The sequence below is a fragment of the Coturnix japonica genome, chromosome 20 (genome assembly GCF_001577835.2).
Source record: "Coturnix japonica isolate 7356 chromosome 20, Coturnix japonica 2.1, whole genome shotgun sequence".
Taxonomy (NCBI): Eukaryota; Metazoa; Chordata; class Aves; order Galliformes; family Phasianidae; genus Coturnix; species Coturnix japonica.
In genome coordinates, this window is record NC_029535.1 from 8040008 (window position 1) to 8058085 (window position 18078).

General features: G+C 47.7%; 1 protein-coding gene across 15 annotated transcripts in view; it reads right to left on the reverse strand.

The window, feature by feature from the left end:
• KCNQ2 (potassium voltage-gated channel subfamily Q member 2) overlaps positions 1-18078 on the reverse strand; it is a 59633-nt gene that overhangs the window by 34633 nt on the left and 6922 nt on the right. For 13 of the 15 annotated variants that reach the window (XM_015881660.2, XM_015881659.2, XM_015881649.2 and 10 more), the window contains exons 2-8: positions 6846-6936; positions 6248-6374; positions 5363-5538; positions 4606-4731; positions 2446-2556; positions 1759-1854; positions 803-897 (exon numbers count right to left, since the gene is read on the reverse strand). In XM_015881660.2, the coding sequence (XP_015737146.1) occupies positions 803-897; positions 1759-1854; positions 2446-2556; positions 4606-4731; positions 5363-5538; positions 6248-6374; positions 6846-6936 (822 nt within the window). Of the gene's footprint in view, positions 1-411; positions 474-802; positions 898-1758; positions 1855-2445; positions 2557-4605; positions 4732-5362; positions 5539-6247; positions 6375-6845; positions 6937-18078 lie in introns of all 15 variants that reach the window. The other 2 variants (XR_001559119.2, XM_015881658.2) reach the window with 1 other exon arrangement.

Genomic DNA, 18078 nt, shown 5'->3' on the forward strand with positions numbered 1-18078 from the left:
CAAATGGCTAAAAGGCACCAGTAACACAGAAAACACAGAGGGATTTTGCATCTGCATTGGCACAACCCAGAGCTGGACAACAGCTCTGCACCACAAGGAGGGGGAGCACAGGGAGCCCTGTCGTGCCCCCAGAAACCCTCAAAGCTGCAGGAATATCCAACCAACACCATCTAGAGAGATGTGGGCAGTCTCAAAACACATCAGAGAGGAATGCACAGCACTACTCAGGAAGGAAACAGAAAGGGAAAGAAGAAAAGGGAAGAGGAAAAGGAAATCAGGACCAAGGCCAAATGCACCTGGGGACAGTGCCAGGGCAGCCCAGAGGGAAAGAAGAGTGCTGAAAGGCAGAAGGACCATTAGAGCCCAATGGAGCAGCATGAATTGCTGCACGCAGGGCAAGGCAGCATTTACCTAGGTCCGGGGCAGCTTGGAGTCTTCACACCTGGGCACGGCACTGTCACAACACAACGCAACTACCCCGGGCGTGGAGAAATAAAGGTGAAAAGAAGAGCACGTACATACACACAGAGATGAGAAGAAACAAAAAGAAAAAAAAATAACAGGGAAATTAAAATTGAAGCCAAAAGAAACACAAAATGAAACATAGCAAAAGCAAATAAACTTTGAAAAGAAAAGACATATTCTGGTTCTTAAGATATGTGGAAATATATATATGTATATTAACTTAAATAAATGAAAAGTTTAAATGAATAAAAACTGAAATGAACAATAAAACTCTACATCCAGGTAACAAACATGGAGACATTGGCACCACGAGGCAGGCAGCACAAGGAGGAGGTACCTGTACATGGGGACGGTGACGGTGCGCTCATAGTATTGCCACGTAGAGTGCAGGTCTGTGCGGGACAGGTTGGTGGCATAGAACCTCCATGCAGCCTGGGAGGATACAGGGTGGGATGGAGATGCAGGCTTGGTTTCATAAACCTCTACCAAGACCAATTCTCTGCTATCTGTGGGTCTGACATTTTGCCTTCTCTTTGATATGTGACAGATTTGGGGCGCTACCACGATGCCACCGACCCATTTGGCATGTGACACATTTGGGGTGTGACCACAGCGCCAACCATCCACTTGACATGTGACACATTTGGGGTGCTACCATGATGCCACCAATCCATTCAGCATGTGATACCTTTGGGGTGTGACCATAGTGCCAAAGATCCATCTGACACATGACACATTTGGGGCGCTACCATGATGCCAATGATCCATATGGCACACGACACACTGGGGGTGCTACCATGATGCCACTGTTCACGGCTAAAGATGCTGCAGGCACCAGGCACTCACAGCATTGGGGAGCTACAAAATTTGGAGGGAAGGGAGCATAAAACCACTCTAACTGCAGGTCTCCAAGCTACCCGCCAAGGCCAGCCTTCTGTGCAGACATCTGTTAGCATGAAGAAAATGCTCCCAATTGTAACTTTGCATCAATATAAATATTCTCTTTGAAAAAAAAATATATATATATATAATTGGTGAAACAGACTGTCCCAGTGTATTTGTCTCACTGTGCTGGGCTGAGTTTCATTCCTTTTCTCCCCCAGACTGCCTTTCACATATGCTGCATCCCTATGGCTGCCTTCCTGGCATTTGTTCCCAGACAAGCCCAGCCACCAGCTGCTGTCTCACACTTCAGATACACAACACTGCTTTTCTCTGCCCCTGCTCCTAGAAGTCCATTTAGACCTCAACATCAATAGGATGCAGCCCAGAGGCTCCCAGCTCCTAACCAACCTGAATCAGGCCTGCTGCTGGGTTGCGTCTCTTCTCAAAGTGCTTTTGTCGATGCTGCTCCTGAACCTTCAGAGCAAACCCTGAACCTAAAATGCCCTGGGGAAAAGAAAGAAATTGTGCAGTTAGCAGGTGTTAGACAAGCTACGAGAAGCTGCAGCCAGCTTTCCTTCCAGAGCTTTGTTCAGTCTCATTTTGGTTTCAAATGCATGAGTAAAGGAGCAAGGAGCCCTCAACCAAGGCAGCCTCAAATGTGGGTTTTGCTGGTGCTTGCTGCTTTGGTAAAAGCAACTGATAAAACACAAAACATCTATATCACATAAGCATGCAGCAAAATACCTCTACAGGTGAAAATCAGATCCATGCAACACTGCAATAGGTAGCAGGGTGATGTACTGAAACAGAACAGCCACCCCTAGGAACAGCAGCAGGAATATGGTTTCACTTCAATAAACATTTTCCATCTCATTTGTGAAGAACTACATCCGCATTTTCCATCCTGTCTGCTCATATGCATCATGGCTGTCCACATGGGGTTTCCCCTCTATTATTTTGGTTGTTTGTTAGGGTTTTTTTTTGACTCAGAAGCAGCCAAGTAGTTGAAGCTCTGAGTTCTTCAGGCACATGAAGACACAGGTCAGTCCTAAGGCTCAGCGCCCCCACTGCCCACCCAGCCCAGCCAACACTCACAGCAGGGAGAGCAAAGAAGGAAACACCAATGAGAGTGAAGGTTGCAGCCAGCAGCCTCCCATTCCAGGTCTGTGGGTACTTGTCCCCATAGCCGATGGTGGTCAGGGTGATCTGTGAGAAGAGAGAACACAGCTTTCAACTGGAAATCGCATGGCTTGGGTTGGAAGAGACCTTAAAGACCACCCAGCTCCAACCACTACTACGAACAGGGACACCTCCCATAGACCAGGCTTCATAATAAGTACAAACATAATGGTATAAAATAAAGCAATGTCACCAAAATTCCCTGAGCAGATGGTGGGAAGCGGACAAGCTCGGGGGCCATTCTGCCTTCAGCACATCTCAAAGGAAATCAAGGTTATTTGTACACATAAAGATCTGATGTTTATTGCCCATTTTCCCAGCAGTGCTTATTAGCTGGTCTCCCTTCCTACTTAAAAACAGCACATTAGCCCAACAGGCTGCTTTCTACAACCTAATTTAGAGGTATTTTTCCCCTCCTCAGTATTAATGTAATGCACCAGGAGAAGCTGGCAAGCTGTCGTGTGTGTTTTGGGGAAGGAGCTGAGAGATTTTCTGGAAACAAAAAACCCTTGAGATTCAAACTGCAGCAAAAAAGTGATTTTTCCTGCTTCAGTTCGTGTACCTCACAAATGGGCACTCCATCAAGAATTGAGCTTGGAGAGCCTGGAAAACAGAGGGCAAAAAAGACTGGCATGATGGGGACATCCTCATGGAGACTTCTGCCCAAGGTCCCTGACCCACAGCCCCAAGGACAGCGTTGTCTCCAGGGATGGTGGAGTCCCCACATCACCGATGTGCTGTCAGAAACCTCACGCCTTCAGACTGAAGCAAAACCATCTTAATCAAATGGAAGCCCAATCCCAAAGCACCGTTTAACAGCACCCGTTAAAAGCCCTATCAATTAGCTGCCATTTTGACAAGGCATTTAGTAAAATGCATCTATGTGGCTATTCCGTGCTGAAACACTGAGCTGAAGCAACATTCACTCCTTAATCGCCGCAAAGTTTTTGGGTTATATTTTTTTCTATAATTTATGGACACAGCTGCAAGGATTTGGAGCCACTGAGTTGAAATCAAGATACAAAGCTCCTGAACCCAACAGCTGATCTGTTCTGCTCATTTCTTAGCACGTCTCTACTGGATGTGTGAACTGGACAACAATAAAACCTGCTCATTTTAACAAGGCTGGAATGTCACTGTCAGATGGACAGGAGCAACAGCATGTGGTGAACCAACACATCCTGAAACAGGGAATGAGGTGGGAAGCTCTGCATGTGGCTCTCCAGCCCAAGAAGGGACAGCTCTGCCCATAGCTTTCCCCATGCTGAGCTCTGATCTGGGCTGTCAGCTTTCCCCCATTGTTTATTTCCTAGTTATGTCAAATTGGGCTTTGTTTTTATTTTCTATCATAACCAAGGGGCTTGAAAAGCAATTCACTGCCTTAGCAGCATTTCATTCCCTTTATTGAAGAAAAGGAGCCGCTTGATCAGCCGATTCCTCCCCAAGCCTGTTATTGGGATTTGATCAGATCTGGGATTTTCATTACATGCTTTGTAATCAAGGCCAAACCAGCACTGCAGTGCCAGAGCAGAAGAACAATAATGCAAGGAGATTAGAACGTCACTAATTCTCTCTTTGTTAATCGAGTAATCCAATAATTCCCACGCACACACAGAGCAAACTGAAAGTATTGCCCTTTCCTCTTTTGTCAGCAAAGATTTGCAAAGAGAGCGCTTTCAGCACTGAAGTTTCCCTGGTACTTAGAATGCATCGATGTTATGAAACATAGTCAGGTGCATTTAACAGCTCAAGTATGACAGCAAATGATGGAAAGGTGGCAATACTTGTCATGGTGATGACCGTGGGGCCCTTATTAGATCTGCCACGACAGAGCCAAGTCCAACAGCTGAGCTCCCACTTGCAGTGCTGCCCCAGGTAGCTCAAGAAATGTGATCCCATAGCATCTCCTACAAACCTTATTTAAGAAAGCTAGCTAAATGGAATAGCCTGAAGCCATTTAATAAAAATGTTAACTAAGCAGTCTGTAAGCTGATTCCTCACATAAGTGATAGAAGATGGAGGGTTAATGGACATTTTATTTTAATAACCAGCAGCTGTTCTATGAAAATTACTTACCAGACCCCACCAGAGTGCATCTGCGTATGTATCAAAGTGCTCATTTTCTCCTTTCTCAGCCAAGTATACCAGGAAAGAGGCCAGGATGAGGCAGAGGAAGCCAATATACCAGGCAGTAATCAGCTCCTGCAAGATCATTAAGGGACAGAATAGAATAATTGAAATCCTGGTGTACATCTCCGAAAGCTGAGCCTCTTGCTTGCGGTTGGCCTCAAAGCTGAACTTGCTCTGCATTTGAGCATGTTTAGGCTTTGGGTTTCGGCTGGTGATCAAAAGTGCTGATTTTCAATGCAGTGCAGAGAGAGGACATCTGAGATGGGCCCACATACTGGTGGTGTCCTGCAGTACACACAGGGTGACTCCTGCCCTGCAGAACGCATCACCTTAAGCGCCTCAGCAAGGGGAAAGGGAGCAGTGGCAGCTCCAGTATTTAAAGATGTGGAAAAGAAACAAAAACATAATTACTTCTCCAGCCCACACAAAACTGAAACAGGAGCCCCCAAATCTGCTGGCTAAATGTTAACTCCTGGAAATGGTGTGCGGGTGGTCATTGTGTTCAACACAATGCAATCATCCCAGTGTCCCTCCCTTTTCTCTTCTGCTGGCTGGAGGGCTCCATGGGACCTCGCATTCCAGCTCTGCATGTTATGAACTAGTGCCTCCTCCATCCTCCCAAGCCTGGGGGATGTTCAGGGTGGGAAACCAAACCTAGGCAATGAAAAGAGTGGCTCCATGTCTCTGTTTCAGGCTTGCTCACCTTGCTGTGTGCGTAGACCACAGAGCCCAACAGCTTCCAGGTGCCACCGCGCCGGTCCATGCGGATCATGCGCAGGATCTGAAGGAAGCGCAAGCTCCTGAGCGCTGAGGTGGCAAAGACATTGCCCTGGGAGCCCGCTGCCAGCACAGCAATGGATGCGATCAGCACCATGATGTCTGCATAAACAAAGAGCATTGAAAGCTGGAGATGCACTGCTGGAGCACCACCAAAGGGGATGGCACTCCTACTGCCACTGGCAGCAGAAGGATCCCAAGGATGGCAGAAGCACAGGTTGGCTTGGGTTGAAAGAGAACTCAAAGACCATCCGGCCCCCTGCCATGGACAGGGTCTGCCAACCACCAAATCAGGCACAAGGTCAGGATGCCCAGGGCCCCATCTGACATAGCTTTGAGCACCTCCAGGGATGGGATAGGATCCTTAAACTTTCCCTCTTCCTTGTTTTTCTACGCAATTTTTTATGAGTGATTTTCTGTGCAATAAGCTAAAATCCCATGAGTGACCCTTGCTAGTTCCTGGACATCTGAAAGCAGGCTCCATGGGCCATGGCATGGCTCATCTGCCACTCCTGACCCCCAAAGCACCCACTGTGCTCGGATGGCCCCTTGCTCAACAGGGGTGCTTTGCAAGCTGGAATTCAGTCTCACAATCCGCTTGCAATGCAGCTCCTCAGCACCCGGGAAGGCAAAATAAAGCACGGAGCGGGCAAATTGATGGAGAGGTTGGGCAGGGACCTCAGCTCCTCCCTTCCCTTCTCTAGGTGAAGAGCAATCCCCAAACTGCAGGCAAGAAATCACAGTGGTGTGCCAACAAGCTCTTCAATAGCCATCTTAGGTTGGGAAACCCCACGTGGGAGGCAGGTCTTACCGATGACGCAGAAAGGCTTGCGGGCAAATTTCAACCTTCCTCTCCAGCCCCGGTACCGACAGCAGCAGCCGGCTGCCCAGATCCGCACAAAATACTCCACCCCAAACACCACGATGGTGACAATTTCCTGGGGGAGACAACACGCTGTCAGCCTAGAAGGAAACGTGGTGAGGAACACGCTCCAGAATTAGAGACTAAGCCCAACAGCCTAAACCTTGCACTCCTACACAAGGCAGAGTTGCCCCATGGGACCAGATGGCAGAAAGCCCTATTTTGAGTGATGCTCAGACCTTTGCCACTGGGTTTTCCCTTTCCTGGGTGGGGGATGAGACAGTGAAAAAGAGTAAAAACAACTGAAAAAGTTCAGGAAAAAGGTTTTAAAATATTTAATCAGAGCAAATACTGTGCTCAGATTACTTACCTTACACAGATAACCCTTACGGTGGGTCCCAATAGACACTGACTCACAGGTGATGGTTCAGGTCCTTGCCTGAGTTAAATACCCCCAATCTTAGGGGTTGGCTGGGTTTTGTGCATGTGTATTTCTAACTTTATTTTAATATGATATTGGTCACTTCATTTGCAAATCCCAACTCACCAGAATATAAAGGGCCCCTTCAGAGCTGTTCTGATACTCATCGATGGTTGAGAAGACAGACAGCACCAGGCAGGAGAAAACAAGTAGAAAACTATAGAACACAAAAAATAAAAACAAGAAATACAGCGGGACAGAATGTCAGTCTTCAGAGCAAAAGCTTTTCACACTCAGTCACACGTTTGGACATTTACACATAAGAGCATTCACCATGCTGCTGCTTTAACACTGTCTTCTTTACAAGGATACCTCTCACTGGTGATGAGGGGATAAGAAGTGACAGCAATGAGGCCACCAGGCCCATGCAATCACACTTGGGATCCTGCTGGGACTGCACTCTGCCCATCAGTCACAAGGCTCACATCTAACAGCGAGGAGACCAAACCTGCAAAAGTGAACATAGAACCCCAATTCTATGAACAGGACATTGGAGGACCCACTGGACCAGTCCCGGTTTGGCCAGTGCCATGACACCTCCATTCCCAGCATGTGGCTGCAATAGCCTCTGAGATCACTTCCATGTTATGTCAGCTCCAACAAACATGGAAATGCTCCTTTGTTACCTCCTCACTGCCAGCAAAACTTGACAACTCTTCAGATTTAATTCCAACAACTTCTTTCCCAGCATCCCTTGACCACAGATTACCAAGATGGGGGTTTAACAGAGATGGGATTTGGGTTTAGGGCGGTGCTGTGTGAAACCAGGAGGTGAAAACAATGATCCCTATAGGACCCCTTCCAATTCGGGATATTCTATGATAAAATGCACAGAGAGACTGTCCCCACCGATCATCCTCTCCACATGAGCATTGGGTGCACCTATGCTAATCCAAAGGGACTGATGGGCTGCAGCAGCTCCACTCTCTTCTGACATTTGATGCCAGCTCTGCAGCCATAGAGGTGTCCTGGCACCAGCTTGTGGCCGGAGCAACCCCCACCAACCTGCCATTCCTGCTGCTTACTCAAACAAAAGGAGGGAAATTAATTTGCTGCAGATCAATTTACTGAAACAATGAAGTAGGCCAGCACGGTGAGGAACTAAAAGCTGCATTCTTTCAAAGCATTAAATAATTCATCTGTCTGGCTTTGTCTCACATTCCTACAGACTGACTTTCAAATATTTATAAGGCACGGTTGGGTTGCTGGGTACAGCTCTTTGGTGCTGTGTAAAGAGAGGCACCACAGGGCTGTGCCTGCGGCTTTGCAATGGCCATTACTGTCACAGTGCTCAGATATAGTGGGGGGGATTGGCAGTATTTATTCTGACCACAGGCAGTGCTGAGTCTGCTGGAGGGAAGGGAACTTCAGAGCCACTCCACAAGGGCTGAGCTTTGCCAACAGCAAGTCCCATTCAGCACAGAACAGCTCAGGACAATCCCCTCATTTCTTTCTTCCTGATACTCAGGGACCTGGAACAACCCCAAAAAAAGCAAGGAACTGCCCCTCGCAATCCCACTCACCATCACTCTCCCCTATGTGGCTTTTGCAGGCTGTGCAGTGAGAGGGAGCTGCAAATGGGTCAGGCAGCCCCACTCCCAGGGTGGCCCAGATTTTGGTGCACACACCCACGTTAGAGTGAGAAACAAATGAATAATCGATGAAAGAAGAAAGAGAAGAGGGGGGAAAAATAGATCACGGGAAAGGATGGGGGAAAAGAAAATCCTACATGTTCTGATTGAAGAAGGAGGGCGTGGGTTGTGTTTCTGGGACTGAATATCACAATAAAATGCTCAGACAGGTGCTGAAAGCAAAGTGCTGACATCAGAGCAGCCATGTACACCTTGTTTACTAAGGTGAATGCCTCAAATGGATCCAGAACGAAGCCATGCTGAAACAATGAGCCTTGCTAGGGACGAATGCCAGGAGAAAGAGGAATCCTGAATGTTACCTTTGTCATTAGAAATGTATTGATAGGGCAGAAAAAAAAAATGAAAAAGGAAGGAAAAGACATTACTTTATCATTTCAACATGAGCTGAAAGCATTACCCAACAGATAAGGCTCTTCATGCAGATATGGTCCAACATGCCTGATGGTGAACATCTTCCTTGTGCCCTGTGCAAGCTGTGGCTGTGTGGGATGAGCCAGGGCTGCTCCATGGGCAAAACCCCATAGGGCAGCAGCTCCCATCCCTCTCTGCTCTGTTTCCCACAGGGGATGCACAGTCAGCAGGTGAGGAAAGGTCCTGCCACTGTAGGATGTAAGCACTTCACAAGCATACCAACATAGCTCCACAGTGATGCTTGGCTGCTCTGCTCAAATCCAAGGTTCCCAAACCTTCTTGAGGCTGAGAAGTAGACTTCAATAATGAAACATTTTTTCCACTGGATTCATGGAGTTGGGGTTTGCACAGCTCCAAAGGCTCTGCAGCTCCCCTGTTTGCATGGAATGGAAGGAGAAAGCCAAGCCATGTCCGTGCAGAGGTGGGAAGCACTCTCTCATGCAGGCACTGGGAGGCTGAGTCTGCTTTCATTACATGTAATCCACCCAGACAGTGAAGGACAGGGCTCCAGCTCATAATGGATAGCAAGGGGAAAGGAAACAGGCCAATAAACGGCATAGAGGTTGGGATGAATCTAATTTTTAAAGCTACATATCTAATCAAAGCAAATTATGTCTGCAGCCTGACTCTGGGTAATGTTAATGTGCAATAAGGATCGTTAATTATGTCCCATCTAATGATTTTTACATTAAAGATGCCAATTCTGCTTACAGCTGGGCAGAAGACAATATCCTCCCCCCAAGCAGACAGCAGCTGATCCTCACACAGCAAAGCTGGCAACCAAATTGGGCCAGGATGCAAAGGACAGCAAGTGCTGCTGCACCTCCATCCCTTCCACAGGTGACAGCAGGGACACAGCTGGCAGCAGCCTGAGTGCTGCTGGGGACGGACACTTCTTGAATTGCTTCCACCTTTATGCTCAGCCAAGACTCAGCTGTGCAAATCCGACTGCTGATAACGCTAACAAACCCAAAGTCCTCCAAAGTTTGGCTTTCTGTCCAAAGGTTCATAGAACAGCTTGGGTTGGAAGGGACCCTCGAGGATCATGAAGCTCCAACCCCACCACCTCAAGCAGGGCCACGAACCTCTATGTCTAATACTAGACCAGGCTGCCCAGGGCCCCATCCAACCTGGTCTTGAACATCTCCAGGAGCATCCACAACCTCTCCAGGCAGCCTGTTCCAGCACCTCACTACTCTCTTGGTAAAGAAAGGTTACGTCAACTTAATACACCCATGGCAAGCTTCTTATTCTGGCATTAAAGCTCCATATGCAGATTTCAGCTCCACCATATTTCATATTAGCAGTAGAAGAAGAAATGAGTGAACTCCCACTCCAATAAACAAATAAGCAAGCAAATAATGAATTAAAATGACTTGAAACGTGAAAGGTATATTTTTTCCCCTCTCTTTTTGGTAAAAGTAAATAACAGAATCCTTATAAATGTTTTCAGGTTATTAATCTCATCTGCATTCCAAAAGACACTCCCTTGGAACCCACACATCCATTTACATGGAGCTCCAATGGGATCAGTAGCAGCAGGATGCTGGGATGTGTTGGGGATGGATGAGCTGCAAGGAGGTAGCACGAGGCAATGGGCTCATTACATGCTTTGCTGCCCTCCCATGGAAGTGGGGAAGGAATTAATGATTTGTTTAATTAGAACAAGCAAAGCTGGAAAAGGAGGGAGCATTTTACTCAAGGCATTTGAGAGCCGCACAATAGAAAACAACTTAAACCACTTTAAAATGACTTTGGGGACATAAACAAGGCATTGATAATTGCACTAAAATAAAACCAAAATGCTTATGGGCAATTCAGCTGTAATCCCAGCAATCCATCTGCAGTGGGCTCTGTAACATGTTGGCTTTCAAGTTTCTGAAACTTGGCTGTAAATCAGAGGCATCGAAATGCAGCAATGACAATAAACCAGGGTGGGAAAAAACCAAACAAGGATAAACAGAGACTGTAAAATGCCTTTTAGGACTCAGGAATACTTGCTGCTTTGAATATCCACTAAGTCAAAAGCTGAACTCTGACCACAACATGGCTGTCCAAGGGCTCATGATGATGCACACTGTCCCTGCCCTAAACAGGAGCTTCCATCATTGATTTTCACATAAGGAATCCCACAGCCCAGCTACACATTTACAAGGCTGAACACAAGTCTCAATGCTCCAGGCCAGGTTTCCACATCCCTCAGCCAAAACCGTCACCCAAGGTGACTTCTATCACTAGCAAAACTGCATGACAGCAACATGGCAAAATAGGAGATGGGTGTTCTCCAGCAGATTGAGTTTTCTGGGGTCTTATCCAGTATGTCTGCACAGCTACAGCCTAGGGAAATGAGGGGAAATAAGGTTTCCTTCACAACGGGGATCATTTTCTGCTTTTATAGGCAGATGAAGAACATCACAAAGCCATCATATCAAACTGAAGAAAAAGGAATATGCAGCCAAAAAGGACCAACTTAGGACAAAATTCCTGCTCTTCTGCCTTCCCTCTGTCAAGGCACCATGTTTCCCAGTGAAAGGACAGGCCATGGGCTGACATACACATCCTCCCTCAATGTCCACGGCATTTGAACAGTTCCGTCAGCCTCCCCCTCTTGTTTGCAATGCAAAGAGCAGGAATGGCCCCATTTGCCTCAACCTCCCCACATCCTGCACCAATGCACTGCAGGGGTTTGAGCAGAAAGGGATTTTGCATGGCAACAAAGTCATACGCACTACCATATTTACAAGCGAGACTGACCATAGAATCACACTGTCATTAAGGCAGGAAAAGACCACTAAGATCACCAAGTCCAACCATCAACCCATCCACATCCACTAACCACATATCTTGTACACTGAAGAGCTTGAACACATGAGAGCTATCCTGGATGGAATCCTCAAAGAACAAATGCCAGCTGGAAAAGATCAGCAATAGAGACCAAGAACTGAACGTTCACAGCAGGAGAAAGGGTCACATTTCAGCAATCAGCAGCCTGTTTTATAGACTTGCCCAACTCTAATTACTTTAACTTACTCAAGGTGCCTCAAACTCATAATAAAGCTGCATCTCTAATAATGAACAAACACCAAGATCAAGCTAAAATGCTCCTTTCTATCCTCCTCCAGAATGAATCACTGGGAGACGTTTGTCTGCATTTTCTCCCTGCACTGTTCTGCAGCCTCGGAGCGGTCAGAGATCTGGAGGAGGACCCAGAGCATTCATCAATCAATGCACCTGCCCACAGGCTCTGTGCTGCAGGGCTGAGATCTGCTGCAAAACACAGGTGGGGAGAAATACATCCATGCAACCCCAGGAATGGTTCACAGGATAGAACCCTAAAGGCCGTGGTGTAATTATGGTCTGTTCAGAGGTAAATTAAGAGGATAAAACATCGGACATCTGAGTAATTCTTAAAATGCCTGCGCAGGCATTTACTCAGGGCATGTTCATTGATCTTAATGTGAGGGAAAGTTGCTGTCTCATGCAATACCAGTATTATTCAGATTGAAATCTGAGCAGTGCCTGTGCTTCATCCCACAGGGTATTCCCCGAGAAGAATCTCTGCTTCCTCTCTACCTCTGAGAAACTATTAGTGGTAAGTACAGGCACACAAGCCTTCCAAATTTAACCTTTATCTGTATATAAAGATCAAGTTCTCTCTGCACCTTTACAGCAAAGCCCTGCTTTTTGGCAGTACTGCATGATCTGAGCATGAAGGCATTAAAAAAAAATCCTCTTGCTGACTTGTGCAAGTCACTTGACCTGACTTAACTGTGCTCTCAAATTGGGTTAAAAGCAAGATGTCCCTGCAAAAATGTAATGCTGCATCTCATCTAAACATTCCTCGAGGGAATGGGATATTCAAAAATAGGTTCTGGTCTAATTGCAGATAGGAAGATTGTCTTCAAAATGTGCAGGGCTGGTTCCTGCTGCAGACAGGAATAGTAGCCAGCTTTCCAAAGGTCTGTCCCAGAATCAGCTACTCATCTCAAGCCTGAGGTTCCCTGCACACCAAGGACAAGCTGCACCTCTCTGAGCATCCTTAGCTTTGCATCCCTATTTCTGCCTCTGCACTGTTTTTACATCCACAAGAATTAAAGCATCTCAAAGCTGAGCATCCTCACAGCCTGCCCCACAGGGACCAGCCTAGAGGCTCAGCAGCATCCCCATGCTGCCTTTGTCACCATCCCCATGCTGCCTTTGTCATCTCACTTTCACCATGCCCCAAGCCCACGGTTTATGCTTTCCAGAGCTGTGCTCTTGGGCTCCCTTCCCAATGTGACGACCAATAGGATGGGCTGAGATTTCAGTGCCTACTAAGGGTAGGTGGCCCAGGTCTGGCCCTCCCTTTGTGCCTTGACAACAAAGACAAGAGCGCCAGGTCTTGAAGCAAGAGGCTCATGGATAAAGCCAATGCAGAAAACATAAGCGTTACCAAAGCACTGCTAATTTCACTTGCTCATCAGTTTTAATTAACTGAGTCTCAGGGAGAAGGAGGACGCATTCACAGACTTGCGCAGTATGTGCAGTATGGCTTAGAGCTGGTGATTTCCCCACCTGCTCAATTCGCCCACCCTCAGCCAGTAGAAAGAAGGGCCCAGAACCCAGCAGCAGGAGCTGGTGGCAGCCAGGGGAGCCCAATCCCCAATGGATGGTGACCACAGAGATAAGAAAGCACACTCATGGACATAATGGAGCATACACTGGTGAGCTGAGCAGACCAGCACTCTGATTCCATCCCATTTTGGTTCACCCTTCCCAAGCCCAGAGCTCAGCACCCTCTGCTACTCGCATCCCTCCATCAGCCCCAGCACCATCCAGTCTTGTGAAAGGAGTTCTCTATTTTTAACCCAGTTCCTAAGGCAATGAGGCTCATGTGATTGCCCTGTCTGGCTGCTCCCCCTAATATTTGGCCATGTTGGCCAATTTTCATCCAATTTGCCAAAGCACACAGAGCCTTCCTTTCTGATGTGCAGCAGGAAGAGGGTGCATGAGCTCAGCAAACCCGTAGAGCCCAGTCCAGCAAATGAGAGGTTTGTTCCCTCTCCTTATTTCCCAGCACCAGTAAATATAACAATAAATAGCAAGCTGCAAGAGGCAGATGATCGTGTGGTGAAAGGTGGAAAACATCTAAAAATGATTTAAAGCAGGGAGGAAAACAGGAAGAGAGGACTGCAGATGATGTTCCCTGAGGAGGAGGAGCTCAGCTGGTAGAAGGCAGCAGGAACAGGGGATGCTTTACTGCCTGCCCTGCAGCTCTCTGCTTGGGGTGATGCTCAGATGCTGCTCCCTGCTTGCACAGGTCTCCAGGAGGTGGGGATCCTGCCAGCTCCATCTCAGTATGCTGGGCACAAGTCCAGCACTGCAAGGACCCAACCTATGGTCTTTAAAGCTCCCAAATAACAGGGACACAGGGCATGGACACATTAAAGCCGAAAAGGATTATGTAGCTGCCATTTCAACACGCCGGTAAATCAAAGTCGATAGAAGCCATATGCTCTGCTGGGAAGCATCCATCTCGTTGCCAAGGAAACATCCTTCCCATTTAAAATGGCAGGCAAAGGCTTGTGAAAACCTGCTTTAACCCGTTTCTCTAGGCATCAGCAGGTCCTCAGGCAGCTCCTGCAGCATCACACCGGATGGCTGCTCCTGGGAGCTCAGCTCTGCTGCAAGGAACTTGTCCATGGGGTGGAATTTCTCCACCCTTGGGCTCCCAAATGAGGATGATTCTCCCCAGCACACAGCTAAGGTTAAGCCCACATGTAAATCCAGACACACCTGCAGCCTCATAAATCCTCCTGGAGGAGCACAAAGCCTCCTTTTTGTTGGCAAAGCACAACAGAAAACAAAGCCTGCACAGATCAGAGCCAAAAAGAACATCATACAACAGCTCAAAAGTAGAACATCCTGCAGCACGGCCAACACCATGCAAAGGTGCAAGTCCCCCTGTACAACATCTCCAGGTGCTTGCTACAACACTCCATCCTCTAAACACAAGCAGCACGCTGCTCCTGCCCAAACTGGGGATGATTCACCTTCACTTGGTGGCATTGCTGTGTGACCATCCACCAGCTCCAAGACACGCCGGGGCCACCTGGGAACTGGGTCACCATCAATATCAAATAGCCCTTTTGTGGTCCTGCATGCTCCTCCCCTGCTGCCTTGGCTTGGAGCCTCACAAGCATTCTGTGCTGTGCGTAGAGGACACCGGCAATGATGAATAGCAATGAATGGATAACAGCCAGGTAGTATTTTGAGTCACAGCCTCATCAGCCTGCTGCTAACACAGAGCAGGAGCAGCTCTCCGTCCTGGTTGTGTAACCCAGCCTCGCAGGACGCTCCCCGTAATTACAGGGCCTTTCCCTGCAGTCCCACAGGGGCCATATACTGCATTCATCAGAGGATGCTCAGAGTTTCGCTTCTCCTCTCTAGCACATTTTTTCAGTCTTCCCTAGAAACAGGGAGAGGAAGCAGGCAGGGAAAAAAAAAAAAGATTTAATTAACTTTTATTTAATTTCTGCTGCGCTTTCAGCAAATGAAAAATAACGGAGCTACCCCAACAGGTCCAAACTGAGACAGCACCGTGATGGCTGCACCAATCCCCTGGTTTTATCCCTACCCAGCAGGGCTTGGAGCACAGTGTGAGCTCAGGCTCAGCTCCAGCTCTTTCTGAGCCACCTCACACCAAGATACGGCTGCCAGATAGATGAGCACTCCTGGCCATGGGTAGGGCTGCCAGTCCTCTGTCTCAATGTGTTGCCCTTGGGTGCTTTCAATAATAGCCACCCCCACAGCAAGGGCCAAAAGAGTGAGGCTGGGTAGGAATGCAGCTTGTTTGGGGGGTTCTGGTGCCTTTCAGCTCGTCTGCAGGGAGCTGGGGCTTAAACACTTAATCACTGCAGAGTGTGGCAAAAAAGGCCAATTGGATGAAATGCCCCCCAGGTACCCAAGGTCCTGCATGAGGATGGATGGAGCCAAGGCAGTGCCAGTCTTCCAGGTTTGGCCATTTCAAAGCACAAAGCAAAAATCTGAGCCTGGGATGCGTTTGACTCATTTACATGTGCCTACATCCCCATCTCCCAGCAGTGCCACAGCAGAATAGGACTCTAAAGATGTCTCTGTTTCATCTGCCCCATTCTAACACTCGTTTCCTTGCCACACAGTGAGACCTCAAATCATTCCTCCCGCACCAAGGCAGATGAATGGTTGGACTCAATGATCTTAAAAGTCATTTCCATCCTCAATGATTCTATGAAGCCATTGCTGGCCTACAACCACATCCTAGCCCTGCATGCATCTTTCCTGGCTGAGATGCTGCAACTACTGATCTGGATTGAGCCCAGGGCCACCAAGCACCACTCGTGATGCACCCAGCACCCAGCAGTGGTCAGAGCTCAGCTCATGGAAGCTTTACATCAGATCTAATTTCTGTTGCAGAAGGGAAAAACAGCAGCAACAAAAGCTCAGTGCAGGAATCCTTCTTTCCCCTTATTAGCTGGCATGTTAAGAAAGGAGCAGCCAAATAAGAATTACATTAAAAGCATCTAGATTCTAAAGCAGAAAATGTGAAAAGCAAGGGAAAAAGAAATAATCAGTGCCAAACTCTAAACGGCTGCATATCATGTCTGAGATATGACTGTGAAAATCTCCCGACCTCTTTCCCTCTAAGACTTTTTCTTTTTTAATAGAAAATGCCACAACTGAAAAACCACCACCAACCAACCAAAAACAGACCACAGTGACGTGCACCCAGGAGCCCCTGGGACCAAACCAGGATGTCACAATTAACAAAGTTTCTTTAGCACTAATACAGATTAAACGCATCAGTCCCTCCTGCTGCAGAGACAGAGCCCTCCTGAAGTGCCAGCAATTCAGTTAGACAACACAAGGACTGGTCCCTCTGGCTCAGTGAGATGCTTAATGGGGTGTGAAGCCAGCCCTGGTCTAATGCTGCCATCAGCCCTCGCTCAGATGGATGCTGCTCCCTGCACAGCTGCTGGGGAGGGACTGGCCTGGCACCCAGATAACCCCATGTGAGGCCACCAGGACACAAGGGAGGCCTTTCTCTATCCCATCATAGTCATTCTAGCAGCTGGGAGATGCCAAAGAGGACAAATATCCCATGCAAACTCCTACCAGGGCTCAGAACCACCATGCTCCTCCAGCCAGGGAGGCAGGTCAGCAGCACACATCTTCCATACAGCAGAGCCAGAGTTTTGCTGCTCATTCAAGCCTGGAGTCTTTATATAGAGTCAGGGCAGGATCCAAAAGCGGAAGAGAGACACCCACTCCCATGGAGTGTAACACACAGGCTGCAATAAATAGCTCCCTGCCTAAGGAGATGACTCAGGAGTCTCACTAGTCCTCCAAGCACAAATCAGTGCTAATAAACCCGGGATACTTGGAGGAAGGCCCAGCAAGGGGTCTGCTTGGACAGCATCCTTATACTTGCCACCCATAGGACAAGAAGAAGGATGAGCAAACACAGGATGGAACCAGCAATGACAGCACAAGGAACCTGCTGCAGGAGCCATGTGTGGCCCTCAGCACTGGGAGAGGTTTTGTTCTTCACTGTCCCTTCTGGATGTGTTCTGGTTTCATCCCCATATGGCTCAGCATGGCAGGAGGGAGCGTGGCCTCTCCATTTGCCCAGCTGTAATATAGATTTATATTCAACTACTTTGCTCTCCTCTAAAGCGAAAGATGGAGTGCTCTTACATCCCTTTCTACATTCCTCAGACCTAGTAACGAAGCGCCAAGCAAACATAAACTCAATTAATGGCCACTCAGAGACTCCACGTTGCACAAAATCCCATAAACATGCAGGAGAAAAACTCTCCCAGCGCTGCCATTTCACTGCCACACACAGCACTCAATGAAGCTGTTGTAAGCACACAGAAGCAATACCTGCCTCAGCATAGGGAATGCTTTCCTCCTTCCAGTGCAGATGAAGACTACTGAGCTCCTGAGTCTGGTGGATTGGATCTTTTAGGCTTCACATACAGAACAGAAGCTCACAGACTTGATTTTCATTAGGGTCGCTTACACACTGCTATAATATTGTTTTCCCCTTGGTGTTCACTGTAACTACTATTTGACTGTAGTTTCTCTTTTCTCTTTTGCATCGCTCATTAATTTCCAACCACACTAAACACAAGTTGCAACAAATGCACACAGCAGGTGCCCAGACGTGAGCTCCCACACTCACACAAGCAATGGCAAAGAGGTGCATGTGAGTC